At 42.7% G+C, this 25,729-nt stretch overlaps 1 protein-coding gene across 1 annotated transcript in view; it reads left to right on the plus strand.

The window, feature by feature from the left end:
• dock1 (dedicator of cytokinesis 1) overlaps positions 1 to 25,729 on the plus strand; it is a 200,750-nt gene that overhangs the window by 147,639 nt on the left and 27,382 nt on the right. Inside the window, exons 30-40 of the mRNA XM_037081415.1 lie at positions 387 to 465; positions 2,532 to 2,632; positions 9,689 to 9,747; positions 11,356 to 11,504; positions 12,572 to 12,657; positions 12,992 to 13,148; positions 14,338 to 14,378; positions 14,767 to 14,857; positions 18,055 to 18,174; positions 19,421 to 19,510; positions 20,125 to 20,229. Coding sequence (XP_036937310.1) covers positions 387 to 465; positions 2,532 to 2,632; positions 9,689 to 9,747; positions 11,356 to 11,504; positions 12,572 to 12,657; positions 12,992 to 13,148; positions 14,338 to 14,378; positions 14,767 to 14,857; positions 18,055 to 18,174; positions 19,421 to 19,510; positions 20,125 to 20,229 — 1,078 coding nt within the window. The remainder of the gene's footprint in view (positions 1 to 386; positions 466 to 2,531; positions 2,633 to 9,688; positions 9,748 to 11,355; positions 11,505 to 12,571; positions 12,658 to 12,991; positions 13,149 to 14,337; positions 14,379 to 14,766; positions 14,858 to 18,054; positions 18,175 to 19,420; positions 19,511 to 20,124; positions 20,230 to 25,729) is intronic.

Consider the following 25,729-nt stretch of genomic DNA (forward strand, 5'->3'; position numbering starts at 1 on the left):
CTTTTTTCCTGCCTGGGAACTCCAGATGAAAATGTCAAAGCTTCTCTTCTCCTGCACTAAGATTAATGTTCTTTTGAATGGGTCCCTAAGAAAATAAATGCAATGAGATCAAACAAGTTACCATCATGTTGATCCATTACTGTTGCGAGCGTTTCCTCTGCGGTGTTACATTACATTTTGTTGTGAGTTGTGCACTCTGCTGATTGCCAGGGGTGTAAGTATGAAGATAAGGGGGCCTACTGGATTAACAAGGACAGTGGTCTCAGTGGGGAATTTGTCTGAAGGTGACCTTTAAGCACGTATATAATCCGACTCTATAGACTGTAAACGGCTTTATTTCACCAATAAGAGGACGAGATCTAAACACTGTCTCTTGTTTTGTCCAGGGTGTTCCTCCGGGCCATTAATCAGTATGCAGCAGTGTTGAACAAGAAATTTCTGGATCAAACGAACTTTGAGCTCCAGGTAAGGGCTGAAAGCTTTTTCTCTTCTTTCTCAACCTTGATACCAGCTCCCCGTCTCCCTCCCTCCCAGAGAAATTGTTCTGTTAGTCAAGGTAACACTGGATTATCATTTTAAGTGCTATTAACGGCGGTTTGGGAAAAGATTTGAATGCCATTTTTTGAAGTCATCACTTCACTACAGTGTCTTACTGACAGCTTTTTTTTTTTAATGTGCAGCGTTTTTGGATATTCTCAATAAGGGAAAAAAAGAAGGAAAAAAGAAGAGAAGACAGTAGACATAAGAATTGTGGAGGGAACATCAATTACTATCTAATGACCGGCAATTTGATGTGCATTTCAGAATATCTTTGCCCCCTACCCTAGAATAGAGCAACGCTTTCTTTTCTAAATGTCTGGCATATGGGAGAATGTTAATGTTGTCAACAGATGAACTGCTTTGGGCTTTTAAAGCCTTTATGGAATGATTATTTTAACAGCGTTTCAGTGTCACTTACAGCTCCCGGAGCACTCTTTATGGTGCCTGAATAAAGTGTCTGTTTTTTTTTATTTTAGACTACAGATCAGTGGCGTACGGATGATTTAACCTCCATGGCAGGTTGTTCTTATTAGAAAGTGTGAGCACCACCTAGGATTTTAACATTGATCCCCAGTAGAAAACTGCGTGATACTAGGTCTAAGAAGTCTTTTTGCCCCCTTTTAACCAGCTGATCCGTGTGTCACAGAACACTAATTTGTTTAATCATCATTTATTTGTAGCTTGAAAGATGTAATTTGAGTGGTTTTATACAAATATGTTAAAATAAGAGAGTGCGCCGTCTGCACGGGCTTAAAGCTCCACAGCTTTGACTTCTCTGAATTGGGATGTGTGGGGCAAAGTGCACAGGGGGAAGAAATGAATACGAGCTTCGCACTGGAGAAATGTTTTCCGCTGTTGTGGCTTAGTTAACGTGTTGGCAGCTCGATCCCTGACCCCGTGATTAAACACGGCGTTTGCTTTAAAGAAATCTCTCATCCGCTACAATGTGCAAATAAGAGCCTGTCGTCACTTTGGAGGCAGACTAAGAAACCGCATCCAAAAATTTTAGTTGAATCCTGGTGAAATGTGGTTTAAATATAAAACTGGTACCGTCTTTTGAACCAATTGTGGACGTCTTCCACCAAAGACATTCTTTAAACACCTCTCCTGCTTTTTAGGGACTATAAATGTCAAAATATTGTGACAAGTGCTCATCATGATTTGCTCAGAGCCCAAACATTGCTTGTTTTGTCCAACCAATCGTCCAAAACACAAAGACTCTTCATTTACTGTCATGAGTGACAATGAAAAGCAGGAAGTCTTATATTTAAGAAGCTGGAAGTAGCAGATGTGTGACAGTTTGCTTCGAAAAGTGACAAAATGTTTAATCGATTGTCAAAATAGTTTGCCGTTAATTTTCTCTCATTTGACGTTGAAGCTGTGAAGGGCTGCACACACTGAAAACCTCTGACGTGACATGTTTTGAAGCCCCCAAATGTTTTAAATGGCTGAACAGAACATGAGTACTACATATAAATAGCCACTTTTCTCAGAAATATTGCTGATTCTGGGGTGTTGGCATTTCAGATCTGAGGCCTGCAGCGCAGCAGGAGCATGAAATGACGCACTTCAATTGAGGCGCGTCAGTAAACGTGTTCAGAGCGTGTGGCCTTCATGCTTCGGGACTCATTTCTTATGCACACATGGACTGTTTGCAAATCAGTGAAAGAACGGTGGCTACGGTAGCGCCTCTTTTAGCTGCTGCTGTCTTTGTCGGTCTCATTGAGAGAGAGAGAGCGCTCTGGAGGCCAGTGGCCTAAATCACCGGCCGCTCCTTCCACTCGGGGCCATTTCCCAAAACACAAGTACACCCATCTCGTCCAAACCCTCCCAAAATGTAATGAAACCGGAGAGCTTTTCCAGCCCCAAACAGTGTGCTGTGCTACTGAATGATGCTGTTGTAAAGCTGTTTCTTGGCTGAGTTAAATGTCCATTTTAAATCTTTTACGCCACACTCACTCTGCCTGTCTCTCTGTCTCTACGTGGGTCAGCTGTGGAACAACTACTTCCACCTGGCCGTGGCCTTCCTCACCCAGGAGTCATTGCAGCTGGAGAACTTCTCGAGCGACAAAAGAGCCAAGATCTTCCACAAGTGAGTACAGGCACACACACTCAATCCGCGAGGAAGTCCTCAATTCACACCAGCACAGCCCAGGCTCTCTCTCCCCCAGACTGAGCAGGCTTTATGTAATTCATCACACGGGGGCTCACAGGGATACCCAGCGCCCTATGACTCCGGTAGAGGCTGCACTAGTTGTTCACTCCTCTGAACAAAGCAGAACAGCCTCATTGGAACTTCAGGGGTTATTGAGAGCACATCTTGTAGTCAAATTCCAGGTATCAGGCAAAGTTGTGTATTCCCTGTTGAAACAAAGATACAGGCTTTTGTTTTCTTCTCCCAGCATCTTTCTGCACGATAACCCCCTCAGAAATGTTGATTACATCTTGCACAGAGATTTCCTGAACGGCTGAAGTTTGAAAACCCACAGAGATTTTAGATATTTATTGCCGCCGTGCGACCAGATCAGTGAGTGGTTTCATTTCCCGATCATCCCCAGCCACAGTATCTGCAGCAAGCCATTTGTCTGTGTTAGTATTTCTCATTGAGTCTGATAATGCAGCCAAAAAAGTGTAAATGCTTTCTGGGCAGACGTGGAGCGTATTGGCTCTCATCTTCATTTGGAGAAGCTATTGTCACCAAAGCATACATCACGCTGGCTCGTTGCTTTGACAGCGCGGCTCCTCATTTGGTCAGTGCTTTATTATCGGCCCTGAAAAACTCCCACGCAAACAGCCAAACACAGTAAACAAGACGTTCCCAGCCACCCCTGCCCTCCGAGCCTTTCTCGACTTTCTAGCGTTCCCCCTGAAAAAGAAGCAGCTTTTTGATCCTCATAGAAGAGCACTGCCATTCCTGGAGTGAGCTCAGAAAAAAAGGCAGATCTCTGCCTTGCTGTTTATGTGACATTCCCAAATATGTCATTCAAACACAACCAGGTAGCTTCCAGGGGGATATTATACACCGGGTTTGTCAATTCCCCCTTCGCCCACTCTCTCAACCTCAACCCGCCCACTCTCTTTCTCTGTGTCTGCCGCCCTCCATCTACCACTCACCTTCTCTCTTTTACCTCTCTGCGTCCCATTTCCCTGTGTGCTGGCGCATGAACTGTCAGCGTTGCCTGCAATACCAATTACTGCGCCTTGCTCGGGAGCAGAGAACAGAGAGGTGAAATCACAGAGGTGTGGAGCACGAATCTTCAGAGCTCTGCATCAGCTTCTCTCTCTCTGCGTCGCCACATGTCGCCCGGTGCTGTTTGGGTTCAAGTTTTGGTCCATTATCAGTGTCTCGCGTCTGGATGTATTTACAGACATGTAATGCACTGGCCTCGACAGGAGGATAAATGTGTTGTTGTGTGTTGCCATGTTGTTGTTGTTGTGTTTCCTAATATGAGCAACAACTTTGATGACACAAAAATCAGAAACTGTTTGGTTAGTGGAGCCTTTTGTTACATGAGATCTGTTTGGCTGCCTTACAAGTTTTCTTTTTGAGGTCTAACATGATAAAGTAATAAAATCTGCCAATAGAAGAAGTGAAAATTGTCTTGTTAAAGGAGAATTCTAGTGTTTTTAAGCCTCGCCCCTTTATTTACAGGTTTTATTGTCCAAATGAGTCATATTCTTAGTTCAGAATATGAAGGTTTTAATAGATGGCCTCAGCTGCAGTGGCTGCAACGTAATCCTTTATGAGGAACTCCGACTGTCAAAGTAACTTCTGCTAAAAGGGCTTTTTTTCCCGGCTCTGACAGGCTGAGGTGTCTGACAACATTACAGAAATAATTCCCACAGAGATGGACCTTTTCACTGAATAATAAGATCCCTTATGAAATCAGAAACTTTATTTTTTTAAAAGAAATTTGATATTTAGGCCTTTAGAATAGATAGAATAGATCTTGAGACGACCCGGCTAAACTCGCATTGAGCTATTTTTTACTGGTATAAAGAAGTGTTGTGCGTCGTCATAGGTCTGCAGTGCTCAAAAGTAGCTTCTTTAATCTTCTTCTTTCGAAGATTATATTTTTGGCCTTCATGCTTAGTGTAGCCGAGGACAGACAGGAAAGGAGGGAGAGACAAAGGGGATGACAAGCAGAAAAGGGCCCCTTACTTGTCATCAAACCTGGGCCTCTGTGGTGAGGATACAGCCAAAGACACATTAGTTGTTTTAAAAAGAGAGTTTACGTGTCATTAGTTTTCTGCAGTGTTTCCCACAGATTGACCCTGTAATTGTGTTAGAGGGTCGGCGAGCCACCAACCCAAAGTACTGGCATTTGAGAACCTGAGAATGAGACTCAAATATGAATAAGCTATTTCAAGAATGGATTTTAAAGTCTTAACACACAAAATACAAATACTGCTTTTGCTCTGTATTAGTATGCTCTGTTGACTTTATAAAACCAACCAGTTCATTAATTAATGCAGTTAGCGGAGGGAAGTAATACTAGAGAACGCTCTCTGCAAAGCAGGCGCAATTGTCAGTAGCCATGAGCCGTGTAACAAGGGGAGATTTTCCACTTATTTACTGATTGCAGATGGCACTGATCTCTTGAAGAGATGAAAAAAATAAAATCAAAAAATGTCAAAATGGTTCACCAGATATACCTAGGCGGCCAAGTAAAGTCCATGTGTGGGAAACACTGTTGTATCTATGTGTATCCTTTTCCAGAGAACACCTGAGACGCAATACCCCTACATCTGTTTTATTTAAACATTATCATAACTGACAGAAATATGAGTTTCCATAAACCCGTCATGTAGAATGGCTCTGCTCTGGCCGCACACCACGCAAATACAGCTGCACGCACAGCAGGATAAATGAGCAAGCTGTGATGTCATTGCCATGATGTGTGCATATGAGTGATGAGGACAGGGAGTGTCATATTGTCAAATACAGTGAGCATCTCACACTTCCTTTTGCTTCAGGCTTTGATCACATCTCATCTGTTCTTACAGGCCATCGCTCATCAATCACTTCTTTTTTTTTCCCCTCTCCCTTGCTGTATCTGTCGCTCTCTCTTTATTTTGCCGTCCGGTTGTTCTTCCTCCTTATCTCGTGCTCCAAATCAATCTCCTCCTTGGTCCTCCGTCCCCTGACCCAGATGCATTACACGGCACAAGCACCTGAGAGCCCCTGGACCCACTCGCTACTCGCCGCCTTCCCTCCATAGACGTGTTATTCTCAGTTAACCTCTCCGAGAGCTTTTCCGCCCTGAATTTGACAGGTATGCGTTGTAGCCGGACAGTCATAGCTGCCCGTCCGGCTGCCTGCAGGAGCTGTGACAGAACAGCAGCCTGCACCTGGCTCGGCTCAGATGGGGACGTGATGTCTCCTGTGCAGTGTTCGTCTGCATGTCCACGTGCTTCCAGTGGCACACAGTCACGCTGTTAGCACAGTCATACGGCAGGTTACGCACAGGAATAAATTATGAAACACTCGCACCTTGAAGTGTGGATGAGAGGGAAAACACTTGAAGATGTAATGCATAATACATGACAAATTCTTTACAGTAATTTATAGAGGCGGGCATCTATTTATATTTTATCGTCTTGCCAACGTTCTGCCGGGAGATCAATCCTTGGGCGTTGCGATACCTCTCACTTTGACGCCTAAATATGGTAAAAGCTTCTGACCTGGCCGAGCTGCAAAGAGGTGACGCAGCTCCTTTGTCAGGGATTCTTTAAACGCTCCTCTCCTCTCTGTCAAAATGTGTTAGTGTGTCTTTCCACGATATTGGCAGAACAATCAATCCAGCGCTCCGGGGCGCTCTGAAATGTCAAGGTGCGGTTAAGGGGCTCTGAATAGATATTAATTGGGGGTCAGGAGAGGTGTCACGCCCAGACTTCAAACTCTCATCTTTTTACTTGAGGAGCCGGTGCCATCGTTGTGTGCGATGCGATGGCCTGCGATGTCAGACGAGCGTTATTCTTGGCACGGACAAACAATGCGGTCGTCTGCAGCGCCACCAGCTGGAGGAAAGAGGAAGTGATTAATGACCCTGACACTCCTTCTAACTTTAAATGCACCTCAAATGCACCTGTAAAAGATTTGATTTATAAACCAATACTCGTGAAATGGCTTTGCTTCTTTGGGTTTACACTGGCAAACAGACAAGTCTGCTTTTGCTGCATCATTCGCTTTGGTGGACGACATGTTTTCAACTGGGCTGAAATCATTAAGATTAAAGATTCAACTCGAACTGTTTACACGGAGGCTAAATGAAACAATTGACAACATGCATGTTCACAAGCCCCAAAGCATTTAATCAGTATAGAACTTTATTTTTCTAAAGTCTGCCAGAACAGAAGACAAAGAATAAGAAAGATTTTTGAGCAATGTTTTTTTTTTTTTATTTAATTTTAAAATGGATCTGCGTTGTGTGTCGTGAACTTTATTTGGGTTTCTGGTTTGGTGGATTCCGACTTCTTTCATCTTTTCAAGCTCTTGTTTGAACAGTTCATTGTTTCAAGCCCACTCAATCCCAGAATATTTTAAGATCTCATACAGAAAGTTCTTTCGGCTGCAGACCAGTTTGATGTTGCTACCGCGGTATTTCTGCCGCTCAGATGATGATACCCTCACATGAGTCTAACATGCGATGAAGGGATATGTTTAGTCCAACCAAACAGAACAGAAATGAACAGATTAAGCATTTACACGGTTTGATCAGACATTACTAGTTTACCTTTCAAGTGTATTATTCTGACTGGCCTGTGATTCGGATTATTAGTTGCTTATTATGCAATGCAATTAGATGTACACCTTTGATTTAGCATGCTTTGGAATTGATGTAACGCTTAACTAAATGTTTTTTTGTTTTTTTCTTTTAATTAGTGAAGTCAGCAATTCACCTTTACAGTTAAACACACACACACACACACACACTCATACAAATTGGCAATAAATTGATGGGGGGCTTGTTTTAGTTTTTTTTCTTTTTTGCTTGAAGTTATCATTATGATTGCAAAGTGAAATGGTTTGGCTCCCTATAAACCTCACTTTCACTGTGCAATTTTTTCTGCCAAAAGGCACAAAATTTCCCGGGGAAATGAAAGCAGGCTGGTTCTCTGGCGTCCTGTCACCATCTCTCAATCTCTATTAGAGACTAAATGATTGACTAAACTCACATTTTGTCCTGTGTTTTTGGAGGTTTTTTTATTTTAAGGAAAATGGAACAAACTATCCAGTTCTCTTTGCAAAAGCAGCGGCAACAGTTACACCACTTGAAAAACGCTGCGAGCGGGGCGGGGTTGAGTTGTCTGCTTTCCACTCTAAGCATATTATAGAGCAATAGGACACATGGCAGTTGGTATAGATTTATCTTTCAGCCTTGTGAGCAACCTCTTATTCTGTTTTAGCCGATTGGTTCAGCCACACATCCTCGTGGCTTGGCTAAGGGCAGAGACAGTGAGAATTTGGCACCGCTTCAAAACGGAACCACAATCTTTGCAGTTCAGTGCAGTTATTCCCCCACGGCGAGCCAGCAGCGAAAACACATCTGACTGCTTCTCCACATGCAGTGGTGCGGCTAAGGCAAACTATATCAGGCCAGTGGAGAAAAACCAGTGAGAAGTAGCTCTCTCGGGACTGTTATCTTCATTGTGTCCTCCATATTCTCAGTCTTAAAAACAATTTCAGGCTTCAACTTACTCTCTTTTCTCACGACGTGTCCAGTCGTTTTTTTTAAAGAACTGAATTCATCACTTTTGTTTCATATGATCGGTTTCACAGAAGCCGTCATACTTTCTGCCTCTCTGCCCGTTATTTCCACTCATATTACTCCATCATTCACTGTCTGTCTTTCCCTCTCCGCCCCTGCTTGTCCTTTATGTGACCTGGGCCTGTGTGGCAGGCAGGCAGATAGGCTCCAAGCCGCCGAGGAGATTGGTTCGCGACCCCGACATGGCAGAGCTGATCAGCTTATAAAGCCCTCATTTGGAGGAGCCAGACAAAAAGTCAAGACGGGAGTGATCCTTCCAGCGTCTTTTGCAAATCTTTGTTTTTATATAAGAGCCCTCAACACACCAAGCCGGGCTCAGAGAATCAAAGAGGCAAAGTGCTGGTCTGATCAAACACTTCGCCTGGTGTCTTCTGTCTTCTCTGCGTTCAAATGCAAAAAGACAGAGCGGAAAGACAGACCACAGCTGAAAGCCCGCTGCTGCAAACTTGCACAAGTGGAAATGGCTCATTAGGGTGAGTTTGTTTTGCAAAGAACCTCACAAAAAGACAAAACAAACGATTTAACACGGTCATGGCCCTGTGAATCTGTTCAAACAGTCTCATTATACGCCTGTGTAACAGGTGTCATTCAGGCATAGACTCAAAGAAGCTCTCTTGGACAAATGATTTAGCCCTTTGAAGGGAGCCAACAGGAAAGAGAGAGAGGTGACAAATTAAAGGAAAAAACAGAGGGAATGAATTAATGAATGAATGAAGAAACATGACAAATGCAGCTGCTTTCATACAGGACGCTAGGGGCCTCTGACTGGTTCAGCCAGAACTGGAAAAAATTGAATCAATTAAACACCTTGGGAGAATGGATAATGTTGTCACAAGGCTTGCCGTGGTGGTCAGACATGCTGTGATTTCTGTTCTTGCCCACCATCCCCACCATATTTTGCTTTTTTCAAAAAAAGTTGAATGACCGATGCTCCACTTATTAACTACCTCAGGCGTCGGGTCCACGTAGCAGCGGGGCCAGCAGCACAGTCACATGTGACCCGTAATGTGACGAGAGTGAGGACAGTTGAGCGACAAGACAATGGTGAAGGACGTGTCGTCAAACAACATGTTGGATTTACTGCCTGTTTGTTAATATCAGTATTTTGTGTTCTGTTGATTTTGTTTTCTTTGATTTGTCTCTCGCCTCGGCTTCATATTACAAGCAACAACAGCGATGCCGGTTTTGGTTCTGGCAGCAAATGTGTGTTACATTGCATTAGCCGGTTTAAATTGCTAGGGAACACTAATTTCAGTTGTATTCGTTGAGTTAACACAAGCCTTTTATCTCATTCAATTCAACCTCCCGCAATGTTATCCTCTGTGCCATTATGTGACGGTATCCTGTGTTAACATTCGATCCTGTTTGTGTTTCAGGTACCAGGACATGAGAAGACAAATTGGCTTTGAAATCAGGGACATGTGGTACAATCTAGGTAATCAAATACTCACATGATCGACTCTTGTTTCAATATCGTTATGTTTCATTTCATGACCCTGACGCTCCTGACAAAATGAAAATAGACTTTTTTTTCCTGACTGTGTTTAATGATGAAGGTGAATCATACAAAGTCTGCAGTAGATTGCCGCAAATCAACAGGTGGTACAGGTGTTGTTTTCTCAGAGTTATGATTCTGATTATCAGTCAACGAAGAACCCTCACACTTGTTTCATAGACCAGCAGCTAAATATAGACAGCCATGTGTTAATTAGCTTTATGTTGTGTGATAAGAGAGGCGCAACAGTCAAGTCTCAATAGAATGTGATTGTAGTGCAGGGCTGGGGTTTTAGTTTTGGCCACCTGTGCCTCCATTTAAGTCTTCTCATTATAATCTACGCCATCTGATCCCTTAATTAAAGTTTTCCGCCAGATAAGATTGACTCATTCACTGGGTTTTTAATGAGCCCCTTGCCATGTTGTTGGTTTTTTTTACTGAGGTGTTGGGTTTGAAGTTATTACGATGGAAGACTTTTATTTTCTGTTTGTTTGTTTGCAGCAGCTGCTATCAAACCTGCAGCACACCGGGGATTACTCGCATCCAGTTAGGCTCGACATGTTGTGCTTGTTGTTTTATCCAAATTGAATCATGCTTTTCTGTCAGTCTTTGAAAAACAATCTTAAAATCCAATGATCTGAATTCTTGGACGAACAGGATAAGTTCACCCGAAAAAGAAATGTTGTCGTCTGCCCCACCCCCATGCCAATGGAAAGTGAGGTGAAGTTTCTCAGTCCACAGAGCATTTCGGGAGCTTTACAGCAAAATAGGGGTTTCAGCATTCTCCTAAACAACAAATAGATGCTGAGAGTTATATCAGAAGAAAAGCATTAGAAAATGGCTCCATACAGCAGTTGGGATCATCTAGGTGTCTGAAAGCCTGAGATTCCAAATTGTTTTGAAAGGACGTTATTTACACCTGAGACGCGCAATCAAGCTTGTGTACTCAGACGTGGTTACTGCTGATGCTTTTAGCTTAGCAGCTACATTGAAGATTTCAGCTTAAAAGGGCTAAATAACAGCTTTTCAAATAACTTTGGGATCTTGGTTCTTGCTTCTGAACGGATAGTCACATATTTTTCATTTTTTGTCAAACTTATCTTTTAAACTGTCTGAAAATATCTTAAAAATTGATTGGGTTATAAAATGTAGGTTCTTTTTACAAAGTTTTATAACCTCAGTCTACTTTTAAATATGATTTTGGGACCATCCTGTAACAAAACAACAAAACTTGAGCAGCATCGAACCAATTGCTACAAATCTATTGGAGCACAGCCAGCTCGCTACTTGTTTCTTACTAAATTGTTTCTGGTCACATTACTTTCATCTGATATTGATAAGTGAACATTCAACAAGATCTGGCTTGAGACCAGCACATTTAGTGCTTGATGAAGGCTTTTGAAAGTAATGATTTTGAGTTCGATGCTCGCTGCACCTTCAGTCAGAAAACGCTCAAAAAAGGAACTTTGGATATAAAGGTTTTACAGGAGAAGTCAGTAAAAAACATTTGCATTTATATGTTGATATCTTTTTTTTTCCTGGCTTAAGGACCCCACAAGATCAAATTCATCCCAGAGATGGTGGGTCCCATCCTGGAGATGACGCTCGTTCCTGAGATCGAGTTGCGCAAGGCCACCATCGCCATCTTCTTCGACATGATGCAGTGCGAGTTCCACTTCACGTGCAGCTTCCAGCGGGTGCGTCATCTGAAACGGGCTTTTTAACAAAAAAAGACTTAATGAAAAGTAGCGGGTGTTGTAAACAGTGAAGAGGGGGACAGTGTGTCTGAGAAACAAAAAAAAGTTTCATATCAGCAAGCTTAGTTGTAATTCTGCAAATCTCATTTTGTTGTTGCTGCGATTATCAACAGCCACGGTAAGTGGAACTTAATGTTCTGCCCTGTTACAGTGCAAAATTAAGCCTTTCTGCATGAGCAAATCCGTTTGGCTACAGCTGTTCTGCCATAAGATGTCTCAGGCAGTTTTCAGCTTTGTGATGTTTATGTGGGCTCGCAAAGTATGTGATGCTCATTGTAGAGCAGCACAAAGGCTTTCCAAATGTCTCTGTCGGCCCTTTTGGTCCTGCGAAGACAGCAGCATCCCTCTCTCGAGGGGAAGGGAGTGCTGCTAATTAAGTCAATGTGTCACTCAGGATCTGGCTCATTGGAGGTGAATGCTACTTTCTTCTTCCTTCCCTTTAGTGAAATGTGATCAATTTCACTTTGGCCTGACCCCTTTTAATGCTGTAAGCCAGTAATATTCCCTTTACTGGGTTTGTCTCCTGCTCCATGCTTCTTCTAAATCCTTGGCTTAACAGAGAGCAATGTTTTTTCTCTCTTTTTTTTTTTTTTTCTCTCACTCAGCTGCATTCTGCTCTCCTGTTCTGTGTCTTTGACTGGACAACAGATGATGAAGTGATATTTGTATGTAGCAGCTGTGTAAAAATAACAAAAAAATAAAAACAGGTTTTATCGTGTGGAAACAAACCAGTAAAATACAGTCAGAGAAGTGAAGGGGATGCGTCTCATGATGCAGCCTCGTTCTGGCCAAATGTTAGACCGATAAAGAACAGCTTTAATAATGAAGAGAAAATACCAGCTTGCAACCAGCTGGGCTGCAGTGGAGGGACAATTAAAGTGGGAGCGCAGATCCCCTCAGCCAGGCCTCGATGCAGAAATGAGAGCAAGAGTGAGTCGGGGAGATGGCGTTAATGAATTGAAAAATTACCTACACTGATTATTTACGCCTGCTCTGTCTAATTGCAGTTTGAGAACGAGATCATCACCAAGCTGGATCACGAGGTGGAGGGGGGCCGCGGAGACGAGCAGTACAAAGTTCTCTTTCAGAAAATGTAAGTGCTGATTAATGGACAGGATTACGCCTGAGCCTCTCACAAGTTAGATAATGCTAATTGCGACATAGCACTCCTCAAAATAATCACAGTGTGCTGATGATCACACGACTCCTCGCCACAGCTTGCCTCTGTGATATTTGCTTTCGGCACAGTTGGAAGCTAACTCTGCTTTAATGGGCACAAGAAAAAAAAGAACATTCCCTCAGATCCTCATTGGCAAAAAGTTTGACGTTTTGTAAATTGTAGTAGAAGAACCTCTTGTACATGTTTCACATTTGTTTATCTCTCTGCTCCCGGCTTCTCCTCTGTGCTCATAAAAAACATGCACCAGTTTACTGGAGCACTGCAGGAAGCACAAGTACCTGGCCAAGACGGGCGAGAACTTCGTCACGCTGGTCGTCCGCCTGCTGGAGAGGTTGCTGGACTACAGGACCATCATGCACGACGAGAACAAGGAGAACCGGATGAGCTGCACCGTCAACGTGCTGGTAAGATGGCTACTGAGACTTTTACTTTCATCAAAGTAATATTTTATCATGACTTCGGGTACTTTTACAGCACTGTTATAATCAGTCAAATTTCAGGTAAGTCTATGACTTGTTTTGTTTTTTTGTTTTGCTCCATCAAAGAGTGAATTTTCTTCTTGATAAATGCTCACATGACCAGAGCCCATGATTTAATACTAAGGATGACGATTCATGCAGGACTTTTACTTTGAATGCAGTGATTTTACAGTGATGTAGTGATAATTTTACATGACCGAAGGATCTGAATACTTCTACTAATACTGCTTCTGCCCAACGGCTTTGCTGACCCATGTTGTCTTGACATACGCCAAAAGATGAAAATCCTGTGCAGCAAGAGAAGAAAAAGAAGGAATGTAAACTTTTAAACTCTCTCTAGACTGTCAAAGCTTTTAGACGAATCATAGTCATTTTTAGTGACAAATTAGTTACTTTTATGCTACATGTAACTGGTATTGATGACGCATAGACACATTGAGAGAAAGAAGACATGTGGGTGAATGTATGCATCACTGTAGAAAGGCTTTGTTCAGAATGTCGTCAATAAAGTGACTATAACAACTTGCGACTACCCACAGACAGGACACAACAACAACCGGCTCCACATGCCACAGTGCATTAAGATGATATCACAGGAGCAGGTTACCTGAAACACCTCTCCTCTGCCATGTGACATTTATTCTCGGTGCACTGAAATGTCAGTTTTTGTGTCACGTGACCACCGGCATTGAACTACCGGCCTCTGGCCTACATTCAGCATTTATCCGAGTCATGTTCTGTCAGCGCTCTGCCAGATTGTGTAAAAAGTTTTTTTTGTTTTTTTTTTCGGTTTTGGCCGGGAGAGCAGCGTGACCGCCCCGCCGCTGTGATTCTGATGTCAGCCAACTTACTTTTTCTTCAGTTGATACCTTACATCATTCCCGCCGCAAGCCAGGACCTTGTTATTCATCCGTATTTTTTAAGTAAAATTGAATTGTCTCGCTGCCAAAATATTCTTACAAAAATGTGGAGAAGTAACGTCAGTCGAGGGAGTTATGCAGCGTAAGCATGATACATTCAGCCTTTGTAAACAGTGTAATGGAATTGTTGTTGCTGGAAATCTATGAATCCTTTTAAACCCATTTCAATTTCTGCTTTTGTTCCCTTCCTGTAGAACTTCTACAAGGAGATAGACAGAGAGGAGATGTACATCAGGTAAGTCAAAGTCACATTCAGCATTGTGCCTGTTTGGTTGACATTGACGTTGACATTTGATATTTTTCCAAACACCACTGAAATATCTTTAATGAATTACCTTTGGAGACGTTTGGAGTTAAGCTGTATTTTTACCCGCCAAGGACTAAATTCTATACATTTTGGCTTCCTTCCTCCCAGCTCTGTGTCTCCAGAGATCAAAAATAAATTATAACTTTCTATTTCCGCAGTCGCACCAATCAGAATCTTCCATCTGTCCGTCAAGCGTTATTTGGGCTGAAAGAGGTTGTCAAGGCGCATCAGTCTAGCGGAGTTAACTTGCTGTCTGTGGAAGTGTGAGAGGCCCCGCTCAGACATAACCCATAAATCATTTGCTGTTTCCTGCCAGGTACCTGTACAAGCTGTGTGACCTCCACAAAGAGTGCGACAACTACACCGAGGCTGCCTACACTCTGCTGCTGCACGCCAAACTGCTCAAGGTACACAAACACAATGCAAACAGCAAATAAATCCCACAGTTAACTCTCTAAAAGGAAATCAAACAGCAAAGATCACACAAACCAAATACACTGTTTAGCTACTGTCAGGTAGATGGCTTTTAACCTCAGGCATTAAGCAGCGTTTACAGGACTTAGAAAGATAGGGCCACATCCCTTTAATCCCACCACGGCATGAGATGGCTGCTAAGAGGGGCAGAATTGCTGAGCAGGGTCTTTTTCACCTTGCGTAGTCGATGCAAATCACGGCTAGTATCTGATCTCTCCTGAAAAAAAAAAAGCTAGTTCAAAGCAGAGGGAAAAAGCAGCAACAGCCACCTGAGGTGCTTCAAGATAACGGTGTACTTTTTGTACTGTCATCTTTGTGAAGCTGGTAACAGATAACCGTCTGCTGAAAATCACATGTCTCAGCAGCTGTGGTTCGAGACGGAAACGGGGCATGTTTCTGTCACACCCTCAGTGCAAATATAACTCATATAACTCTCATTTCTCTTTAACGTCACACATTTTTGTCAGTGAGGGCCCGCTCCAGGCTTTTCGAAAGTTTGTATCCTCGCCCAAAAATATACCACATCCACACGCCGAGCTCCTCAAAACAAAAAGCTGCGGTGTCTATTCCCAGTCGGGGTTTTGCTCTGCCCTGAATTTGGGGGATGTTCCTCCTCTGCGTTTTATCCAAAATGGTTGTGCCCCACGTCTCATCTGTATTCGCATAAATAGCTGGCTGCCACAGCCTTTGTACAGGCCCCGACAGGGGAGAGCAGACTGTGACTGAATCACATTTTCTTCGCTGAGCAGTCACTGTAGCATTTGCAGGAGTTGTTTGTGTTGTTATTATTTTTAATTCTGCTCATCTCCCAGCAGCTGTGGCATTCCTGGGCAATACCTTGAGAGAGGACTTCACCATTATACTGTGGAAATTGGTTAATTTTGTTCCACCGGAATCTGGATACTTTTCTTCACCAATCAGCTCTCCAATGTAATCTTTGAAGTCCCTGCCCTCCTCCTGTGCTCGCACACAGGCACGTGTAAACAAGATTGAATGAGGATGAATGATGGATACTTAATTCTGCATCCACCAGCAGTTAGAGAAAACTGGCTCCTGTAGTAATAATTAGTCTTCCGGTAAAGTACCTGCAGCTGTATAATAATGGTTGATGAATACACAGGTCTTTGTGTGTTGTCAGAGATGTATCAGCACTTAAGTTCAGTCGATGCAGGGCCAAAGACCAGCCATGAATAAACTGAGCCCCTTTTTTCCCTTTTAAATGCTGCAGTCCAGCTGTAAATGAATCAATAACCCGATCCAAAGCCCCCCCAGCACCCGTCCTCACGCCACAACAGAGTGCAGAGCAAATTTTTTTTTTTTTTCAGCCCTTTCCAGTGTTTTTATGCAAATCCTTTGGCTTCGCTATTCACATGTGGCCCTCACTGAAAAAACTTGGTTGGTTTTCACAGAGATCATAACTCTTGAGGTTACCCAGTAGAATCCCAAATTAAAACGGTCTGGTAACAAATCAGACTTTACAGGATTCTGCTCTTGCGACACAGAAGCTAATCAGATTGTCCATCTCCCTGTTAGCTGAGCTGCTCTTGCAGATCAGAGGTCTCTTGCATACTGGGTGTTGAAGAGGCATGATGGAGCACACAGCCAGCATAAAAAGATGCCGTCACAGTTTCTTTTCTCCCTTTTACTACCATTGTATTAAAAAAAAAAAAAAAAATCAAGCAGAATTTGTAGTGAGTAAGATTTCACAGCTGCGTGACTCAATTGTATCTGATGTTTTTTTGTTAACACGAACATAAGTGATGCTTCACTCTCCTTCCCCAAGTCTCCACTTCAGCAGGCCGGCTTCCAGTGGGCTAACTCTACAGGACATTTTAGGTGCTTGTGCTGTAAGAGAAATCATTATGCTGCCTTCACATAAATTCAGGCAGACTGAAGATGGCAAACTGGATATCATTTTAGTGGACGAGAGCCAAATGTATTCACTTTCGCCGTCCCTCACAATGAAATTAACAACCAGAATTTACTTATGTGCCTCACACAAGGAGAAGACGTTGATGATCTGTAGAGAGGCACATATTGCAGTTTTCTAGGCTGATTCTCTCATTTCCTTTTTTTTTTATTCCACCTATTGATCCCGATTTTCTGTCTTTCTGACTAAATACTGAAATTGACATTATACACACATATTTTTGTAACTTTTCTTCAGTAGATGTTCTGTGTGTGAAAAATGTGTTTGTGTAAATGGTGTCATTGGTCGTGGCCGATCAGGCTGTTAGTCGAATGATTCTGGTCATTGGCCGATTAATTGGTGCACCTCTAGTGATCTGAACAATGGGAGGTTAATAATTGTGTTTTTTTTTCAGTTGGAAGCAAATGGCTGAAGGAATGCCCTTAGGTTTTGGATGGAATTTGGGGTTTAGGGGAAATTTAACAGTAATTTTGAATTTGTGATACAAAGCTGCATTTTCTAGCTGCGTGAATTACCAAAATATAACATAAGCATCATCACCAACCATTTTTACAGCTTTTACTCTTTTACAGCAATGCCCTGAATTCACATTTATATGGGTTAGACTGATGCAAATAGGGTAATAACAACAATAAATAAATGATACAATACAATACGCTTTATTGTCCCCTTAGGGAAATTTGTCTTGGACTCAGATGTTGTGCACATAATCAAGTGTGATAAAATCAATTAACTTGCAAACCTGTCTGGCAGCAATAATATACAGCAGTAAAATGACCCGGCAACGCCTTCTCAAACCATCACCAGTGATTAAAAAAAAAAAAAAAGTGAACTAACTTTGTCAACAGTACATCACTGCAGAAATGTGTCTGTCCGGCCAGCACGTTGTCTACCTGCCTACTGCCGTCTGCCTGAATACATTAACCTGAATGCAGCATTAGCCAGCAAGCTACACATTGCACTGACGCTCTCTCTGAACCCATTCAATATGTATCGACGCCTGTTTCATTGCCCATGTCTCCAGTTTCCATCTTGCCCTGTCAGAGTGCAGGGCAGCTTTAAAAAGAATTACACATCAATCTCGCCCCATTTGCATTGGCTATAACTCAGTGATTGATTTCGTGTCACCTGTTCCCCCTTTCGTTCTGCACTGTATTGGACATCGTTGACCCCCCCCAATGCCAACGTCTCCTCCTGCAGTGGTCAGACGAGCCGTGTGCGGCCCACCTGACCCAAAGAGACGGCTACCAGGCAACCACTCAAGGACAGCTGAAGGACCAGCTCTACCAGCAGATTATCAATTACTTCGACAAGGGCAAGGTAAGAGACACGCATGCACACGTTCTGGCACGCACACGTGGGAGATTGGTCATAATCGTGATAAATCCTGGACTCTGAGTGCTATTTTTAGAGGCTGTCTTCTGTTAAATACCTCCTTTGGCAGTTCTTGGAAAGGAATGTTAGTTTTATATTTCTGCAGAACGCGGATTGTTTGTAATCCTCTTCATTTAGCTGAGGCTCTTATGGACGATGGCACATATCAGACCACACAAGCATTAATGTGGCTCCTTTGTGTTTTCCTCCTACTTCCCACAAAACCTTATTTGGCGCTCCCCCACCATCCTTTTTCTTCTCCTTTTACACCACTTCAGTGACATACTTGAATGCTATCTCCGAATGATTCCAGCCCATTGTGACGTGAAGAGCAGGCTCATATGTGCCTCCCATTCCGAGAAAAAAATGTTCCAGTTGCGTAGAACCTGGTTACTGTGCTATGCTGGAAAATGTAATTTTTTTGCCTACAAGCTAATCCTGGAAAGGGTCTGCAGGACTGAAGCCAGAGCTTCTCAGAGATGATGTCCCATGGCTGTCCATGTGTCATCAGTGTTGGGGGTGAAGCCGCCGCTCTTGGTTCTCCAGCCAACTGTCACTCAGTAGGATACGGCCAGGGAGACGACAAATTGAAATAGCCTTGGCTTAACATGCGCACACAAACACAACAGAGTGATCAGGAAGTGTTACAGTGGCTGTGAGAACACATCAACACTCCACAGAGGAGGGTATCAACTGAGGACACTATCTAAGAGGGCCATCGAAGTCATCCAGAAAGCAGTCCCAGATGGTGTTGCCAGCACCGCTCTTACTGAGGGCAAGCTGATCTGAGTAGCACTCTGGACTTGGTCCTCATCCAGCCTGGCCCAGATCAATTCAGCCCAATCTAGTTTGTCAGGAAGCCACTTATGTTTTCAGCATGTTCAAGTGGCTCCTGTCTGTGTGACACCAACTCCACTGCATTGGATCAGTCTCAGGGGGGATGCATCACTACGATGAATTTGTTTCTCCAGGAGGACACATCTTAGGTTCTAGTGTTTTAGACTGAGGAATAAAACAAACAAATACTGATATAACAAGAAGAACTCTCATTTATTTATTTAGAAAAAGTCTGTTATTGAATATCATCGCCAGGGAGATCATTTGTGTGACTGACAAAGGAATGCTTCATCTCAACTAGGATCTTGAAAATACATGACTTCACTAATTGTCTCTGTTTTTTTTGTCCCAATAGATGTGGGAGGAGGCCATCATTCTGGGGAAGGAACTGGCAGAACAGTACGAGAATGAAATGTTTGACTTTGAGCAGCTTAGCGCATCTTTGGTGAGTAATGATGTCTTTGTGCTTAACTTTAATGTCACAAATTGAGACTTTTCAGCATATTAACTATTACTACTAGACTGAAGTGTACTTATTTTATTTGTTTAAAGGTCCCATATTTTCTCATTTTTAGACTGATGCTTTTATTTTGGGTGTCTATCAAAAATGTCAATTGCCTCTATGTAGCGCCTGTCTCTTTAAGGCCCCTCTCCCCTCCACAGTCTGCTCTGATTGGTGGGCTCTCACAGGCCCGAGCAGGCAACGTCCACTGTATTTTCACATGGTGCTGACTGTATAGTTGTGGCATCCCAACCTTCTCTTGTTTGTAGGCATGATTTATAAATGTATTTTTCCATGGTTTCAACGTTTTGATACTTTCACAGTATTTATAAAGCTCCTGAACCGGCTTTCTGAAAGAAAGAAAAAAAAAAAAAGACATGGCATTATCAGTTTCTGCGATATGGGACCTGTAAACGGGAGAGATTAAAAAACACTTTTATGTTCTGGCCCTGATAAACGGCATTAGCATAAAAAGATAACACAAAACATGTTGCAAATAAGATAACCAATGAGGATCATACAAAAGAAAATGTGTTTGTGTAAATGTCTCCAAACAGCGGAAGCAAGCCCAGTTCTACGAGAACATAGTGAAGGTCATCCGGCCCAAACCAGACTACTTTGCCGTGGGATATTACGGCATGGGGTTCCCCTCCTTCCTACGCGTGAGTACTCGCATCAACACGCATCCCACGCAACACAGCATGGACGAGCCACATGTCAAAACAGATGATCAATATGTTTCCAAGCGCTCGCTTAGCTCTCAGCCCTCAGCCGTCAATACATATGTGCTCACACGCCTCACTCCCACCGGTTTTGGTTGTTCTGGCGGGACTCGCTTGTTCCAACGTCCCACCTGGTCTGTCTTTCACTTACTTAGTCACTCACTGGCAGGAAACAAACTGTGAATCATAGCAGCTGTTCCCTGTGTGGGTTATAGAGTGTACCCAGAATAATGTGCTGGATAGAGGCCTGTCAGTGTGGGAAAGTGGGTCTCAGAAAAAGGCAGAGAGTTGTGAATTAAGCGCGATCTCCATCTCTCTCACTGGCCTTCTCCTCTCTCATTCATGGTCCACCTCCCACAGCTCCTTTAACAACCCTCCTTTCCAATTGTCTTCAGTCTGTTTATATGTAGCTGCTACTGTATCAGTCACTCTGTTTGCTGGGTTGTTGGTCTCTCCTGAAAACATCCCACCCCCCCCCCCAAAAAAACTATTCATATCCGAAGGCTGATCACACCTTTAACACTGCCTTTAACTTCCAACAAACACCTTTTTGTCCCCACACAGTGAGCACAAGGACACAGTGCTACCAATAGAGTGAAAGAAGGTGATATGGTCACATTGTGAATGCTTAATACTGGCTGCTGAGTCATGGATTATAGTCTCAAAACATTCAGGCGTGAAAAAATGTAGAAATCCAAATGGGTAATGTCACAGGAGATTTACACTTTTCTACGTGATAACCACCATTAGTTGGCCATTGCCCATCATGAACACTGGATGAAACTGAATCAACACCAGATATTCTTGGACTGCCAAACCTGGACTGATCTGTACTTCCCCTCTAAATGTCCTGGCTGGCCTCGGGCCAATCTGATCACAGCCCATCGCAAATTCAGTATGTGTTTAACAGCCATTTGATATCTCCTCACCGGCCTTATTTTGTGTCTGAGGTGCTCTCTGCCTGTGAAGGGTGTCCTCTTCTGTCCACACATCAGCTTTTATTTGAACAGAAAATTAAGCTGAAGCAGGAAGTTGTCCATCTGAAGGGAGTGAACAGTGCTGATGAAGGGCAATTTGTTTGCCTTTAATACTTTCCTCATTACAGCTGTTTTCAGGCTGTCATCTGAGAGGCTGCTGAAGGTGTTGCTTTACCTGTCGAGGACAAATTAAAGCCATTTTTTATCACACAGGCAACACTGTAACTGGCCTAAATGTCCTTACTGAAGAAGTTGATGATGTGAAAGTCCAGTTTCAAGAACAGTGATCCCTGATCTTACCATTTTAGCTCTATTATGAGGAACAGCCAGTTCACAAGGGTCTCTCTGATCTCTGTCTGCCCCTCCTAACCTCTTTCATCTGGCAGGGCAGAAACTCCATCACAGACAGAGCAAGCTGCACTAGCCTAATCTAAATGGCTATTTAAACAGCCTTTGAGGACAGCATCGAGTTCTGTCTTTTACTCTCCTTTTTATTCGTTTGGAGGCAGTTTGACCTTTCATGAAATACCTAGGGCAAGTGAATGCAAGGTTGGCTTTATCAGTAACAGTCTGCACTTAAATGTACTACAGGAAGTTTAAAAGTGGTTATGAAACATTCTCAGGTCAATATTGACGCCTCTTTATGACCTACATGATCAAACAAGACCATCAGCAAGAAGAGTTCTATATGGGCTATTTCTATATCGTTATCTTGGCTCCCCACCAGGTCGGATAATTAGAACTTTACAGTGAAGGTAGCTGTAGGTTTAAAATTGAGTTTAATTTGGTTTACCATCACCTTATTGCTGTTATTAATCTTACACAGCCACAGATAGATACAGTAGATACAGTACTTAATCTCTATGCACCTGCAAACACCTGGGTTTAAAGGAGCAACATTTAATAAAGATGTGTCGCGTTTCAGTTTCACTTGCTTTCAAAACAAATGCGCAAACTTGCCAGATCAAGATCTTTACGACACGGGATTGTGGAAACCGCCTTTGTACACAGAAGACAGAAAGTTTCTTGTAGCTGCTCTAATTTACTCATTTGTTGTTTTGTCTTTTTAAAATTGTGTCTTTTTTAAGCTTCATGAGATTAAAGGTAGCATACACGCTGGTTTTGAATATTCAGGCCAATAAAATATAAGCCTATATTATTGCCCAGTTTTACCTAAATATTTTCCTGTTTATGAGATAATTAAAGGTGCAGTTTGTATGATTTTAGAGGATTTAGGATGATCAGTGGGCAGAAATGGAATATGATATTCACAGTTTATTTTCATCAGTGTGTTATCGCCTGAAATTAAGAATTAGTCTTTTTTGTTACCTTAGAAGAGACACTACGCAATTTTGACATTTGCAACCTCACTGCTAGATGCCACCAGACCCCACGCACTGGACCTTTAAGTGTTGTCGGATAAATACAGCCGAACACATGCAAAAGTGCTTTTCTCCTGACAGTGAGTCATCTCAACTTTTACATTGTCCTGCTTTAACGCCTCTGATTTCGTCCCCCCTCTCGACATATTTCATAAATATGTTGAAAGATTTCCTGCGTGAGTACAGAGGGGAAGCATTCTAGTCCAGCGACTTAATAAGATAAATATAGTTCGGAGGGGTTTTTGTTTCCCACCCCGTGTTTGCTGTTTGTGTTGCAGCATCACAGTGTCCTCAGGGAAAAGTCAATTATATGAGAAAATCAATACTCAGATAAAGGCATTTTGGGCCCACCCCCCCACAAGGATCGATTCTATGCAAGAGTGCTTAATTCAGCTGCTTATGATTTATTAGTTGTTAATGTGGTTAGATGCTAGGGTGCTTGCTAATTGTGAGGAGCTCTAGATCGCGATATTTGTTTATATCTGCAGGTGCAACTAAACCATTGATCCACTCTCAGTCGTGTACTTTTTTATGAAAATCCTTGTTTGGTATTGACCATTAAAGTCACAGAATATGTATCTTAAGTCATTATTTCATCTGTGAAAGTCACAAAACCTTGTCAAGAAGCTTTGAAGCTTTTATATCTGTAAGGAAATTTTAGTCTCTTTCAGTTCTTAAACACATCAGAGGCATTATTTCCTCTACAGTTGTTTTGCTCACTTTACATCCAGACGGCGTATTTGTTCCTCCCCTCCCTTCTCCTCCTATCAGTCCTAAATTTTACCTAAACCGTGTACTGAGTTTCCTGTGAACGCTCATCTTAAAGAGCCGTTGAGGGTGTGTGTAAGTTCATTTTGAAATATGTATCCTAACAGGCCATGTTCTGAGACACGGAGATGAGCTGTCGTGCTCCATCATTCCAAATGTTCCTCAGACAGAGCCCTGAGCACACTCTGGGAGACGGAGGAACGTTCCCTCGCTCATACATTTTTAGGAGCACTCTGTGCATTCTCTTCACATAACGTTTTGCTTTTTTTTTTGTTGTTTTGGGAATAAAACAATATGACCTTTTTTTATCAGTCTCTTATCTGATTTTGCAGTTTACAGTCTCTCTGGGAAACTAACTCTGCCAAGAGGGTGACACATTGATATCTCATTGGTTTTCCTGTTGCCCGTTCCCCCATATGTTACAGATCTTCCAGTTTTTTGTGACAAGCATGTCAGTGGAGCTAAAAGCCTGACCATCTGTGTTTCATTTGAAGGTGATAAAATTGCACCAATATGAACTGTTGCGGCTTTCTCGTCGCGGCATGAAATTGTCTTTTTACCTCTCCAGCCAAGAGAGAAAAGACCATTTTAGCATGAGGTATTGTCTCAATGACAATGATTTTCTTTGCAGGTTTGAGAGCAATGAAAATGAGAATCGTGGCATTGAGATTACTGTATACACGACCAGAATGCTCAAAGACATAATGGGGGCTGTCCTCTTATGAATAGGCATATACAGCGTGCAGAGATGGAAAAAGATTAAACGTCCTCAGTCGGATTAGAATGATTTAGAGAAAATATGTGAAGCAAATCTCGCAGTTGTTCACCGTCAGAAAATTGCAGCGGTGTATTGTCGGGCAGATTTAGTGGATTCTCCTGCCGTTGGGAGGGATGACACTGGAAATCAATGTGCTTTTGTCAACTTATCTGTCAAAGCAAATTTGAAAATGGCCCCAGGCATATTTCATGGCTGCAGTTTCTTTAATTAATTGGGGTATTGAGATGTGCGCTGTGCGTGAGTGTGAGGCGTGCTGTGTGTGAGCGGTTGTGCAGTGATGGTGGATGGAAGAAATTAGGCATTGCAAAAAATGGCCCAGCTATTCTCCCAATAAGATGCTGACATTCAAGCTGTGCTTATAGTCTGATGTGCACATTAAGCTAATGAATGGAGCTGGTAATTCATACAATGAGGGCAAACTGATGGTTTCCAGAAGAGATCAAGCCGCTAATGCAGAGTTTCAGGCAGGATTGTAGCCCTTATTCCACTTGCCAACGGTTATTGGAGATGGCTGACAAAAGCCAAAGATCAGAGGCAAATCCGCAATGCGTCTGCGAGCGATGATCGCAGTGTGTGAACTGTTCAAAGACCCGATTCGAGAGCTCGTCGAGAGCTGCCTTCGCAGAAACCCTAACGATATCAAGCAGGCTCAGTATCTGGTTGTATCAGGGAGCCGTGAAACAAGCTTCACCGAGAGCAGACGATCCGCTGCTGTTATCGGCAGCAGCTCTGAACCTAGTCTTATCAGACATCTGTTTTCATGGAGGGGGCACAATAATAAAGTTTATTTCAGAAAAGATTTTCAGTATTTATCCTTGTCATTGCTAAACCAAAATACAATCATACAGGTATCTGCTTTCTTTGCAACAACATTTATTTACCTCCAGCTCTCTCTGCAGAATAGATTGCTGCCTATATATCCCAATCATTTCTTTCTGCGGTATTTTCGTCTTTTTCTTCCTTCTTCTCTACTTCTCGCGTGATTCCATCACATATTTATCTTAGAGATCAGACAGACTCCTCTGGGATTAACCCGGTAAAAGATTTTGAAATGTGGGACCTTCTCACTGAATTCAAGATTCGTGATTACAGGAGAGAAAGTTGTGTGACATGAACAGTACAGCGATCTGATGTCTTTAAAGTCTGATCAGTGTAAGATGTGCGGAGGCAGAGGAGTGTCCATCCTCATCCTAACAGGTGGACCATTTCAAGTCGTTTGAATGAAACTTTCATCGCCTTTTGTAAGAGAGACCCCCAGCAAAGTGGTCTTGGCCATTTTGCAGTCTGCCATTTGGCTAAAACAGAAGTCCTGCTGAGGCAAGCCCACTCTGAACTCAGCGGGGATTGACTCATCACTGATTTGGTGCCAAGAACTTTCTGTCACCTTCATTTCCATGTTTTTAATATGGAGATTATGATAATGTCTTTTAACCCAGTCACAGCACCAGACCAAGTGGATTTACAAATCAAAGCCGCCCTCATCCATGTAACTTTCTCCTAACAGTACAGTTTTGTTTTATTCATAAAATGGAAAC

Source organism: Acanthopagrus latus, chromosome 20 (assembly GCF_904848185.1).
Source record: "Acanthopagrus latus isolate v.2019 chromosome 20, fAcaLat1.1, whole genome shotgun sequence".
NCBI classification, from domain to species: Eukaryota; Metazoa; Chordata; class Actinopteri; order Spariformes; family Sparidae; genus Acanthopagrus; species Acanthopagrus latus.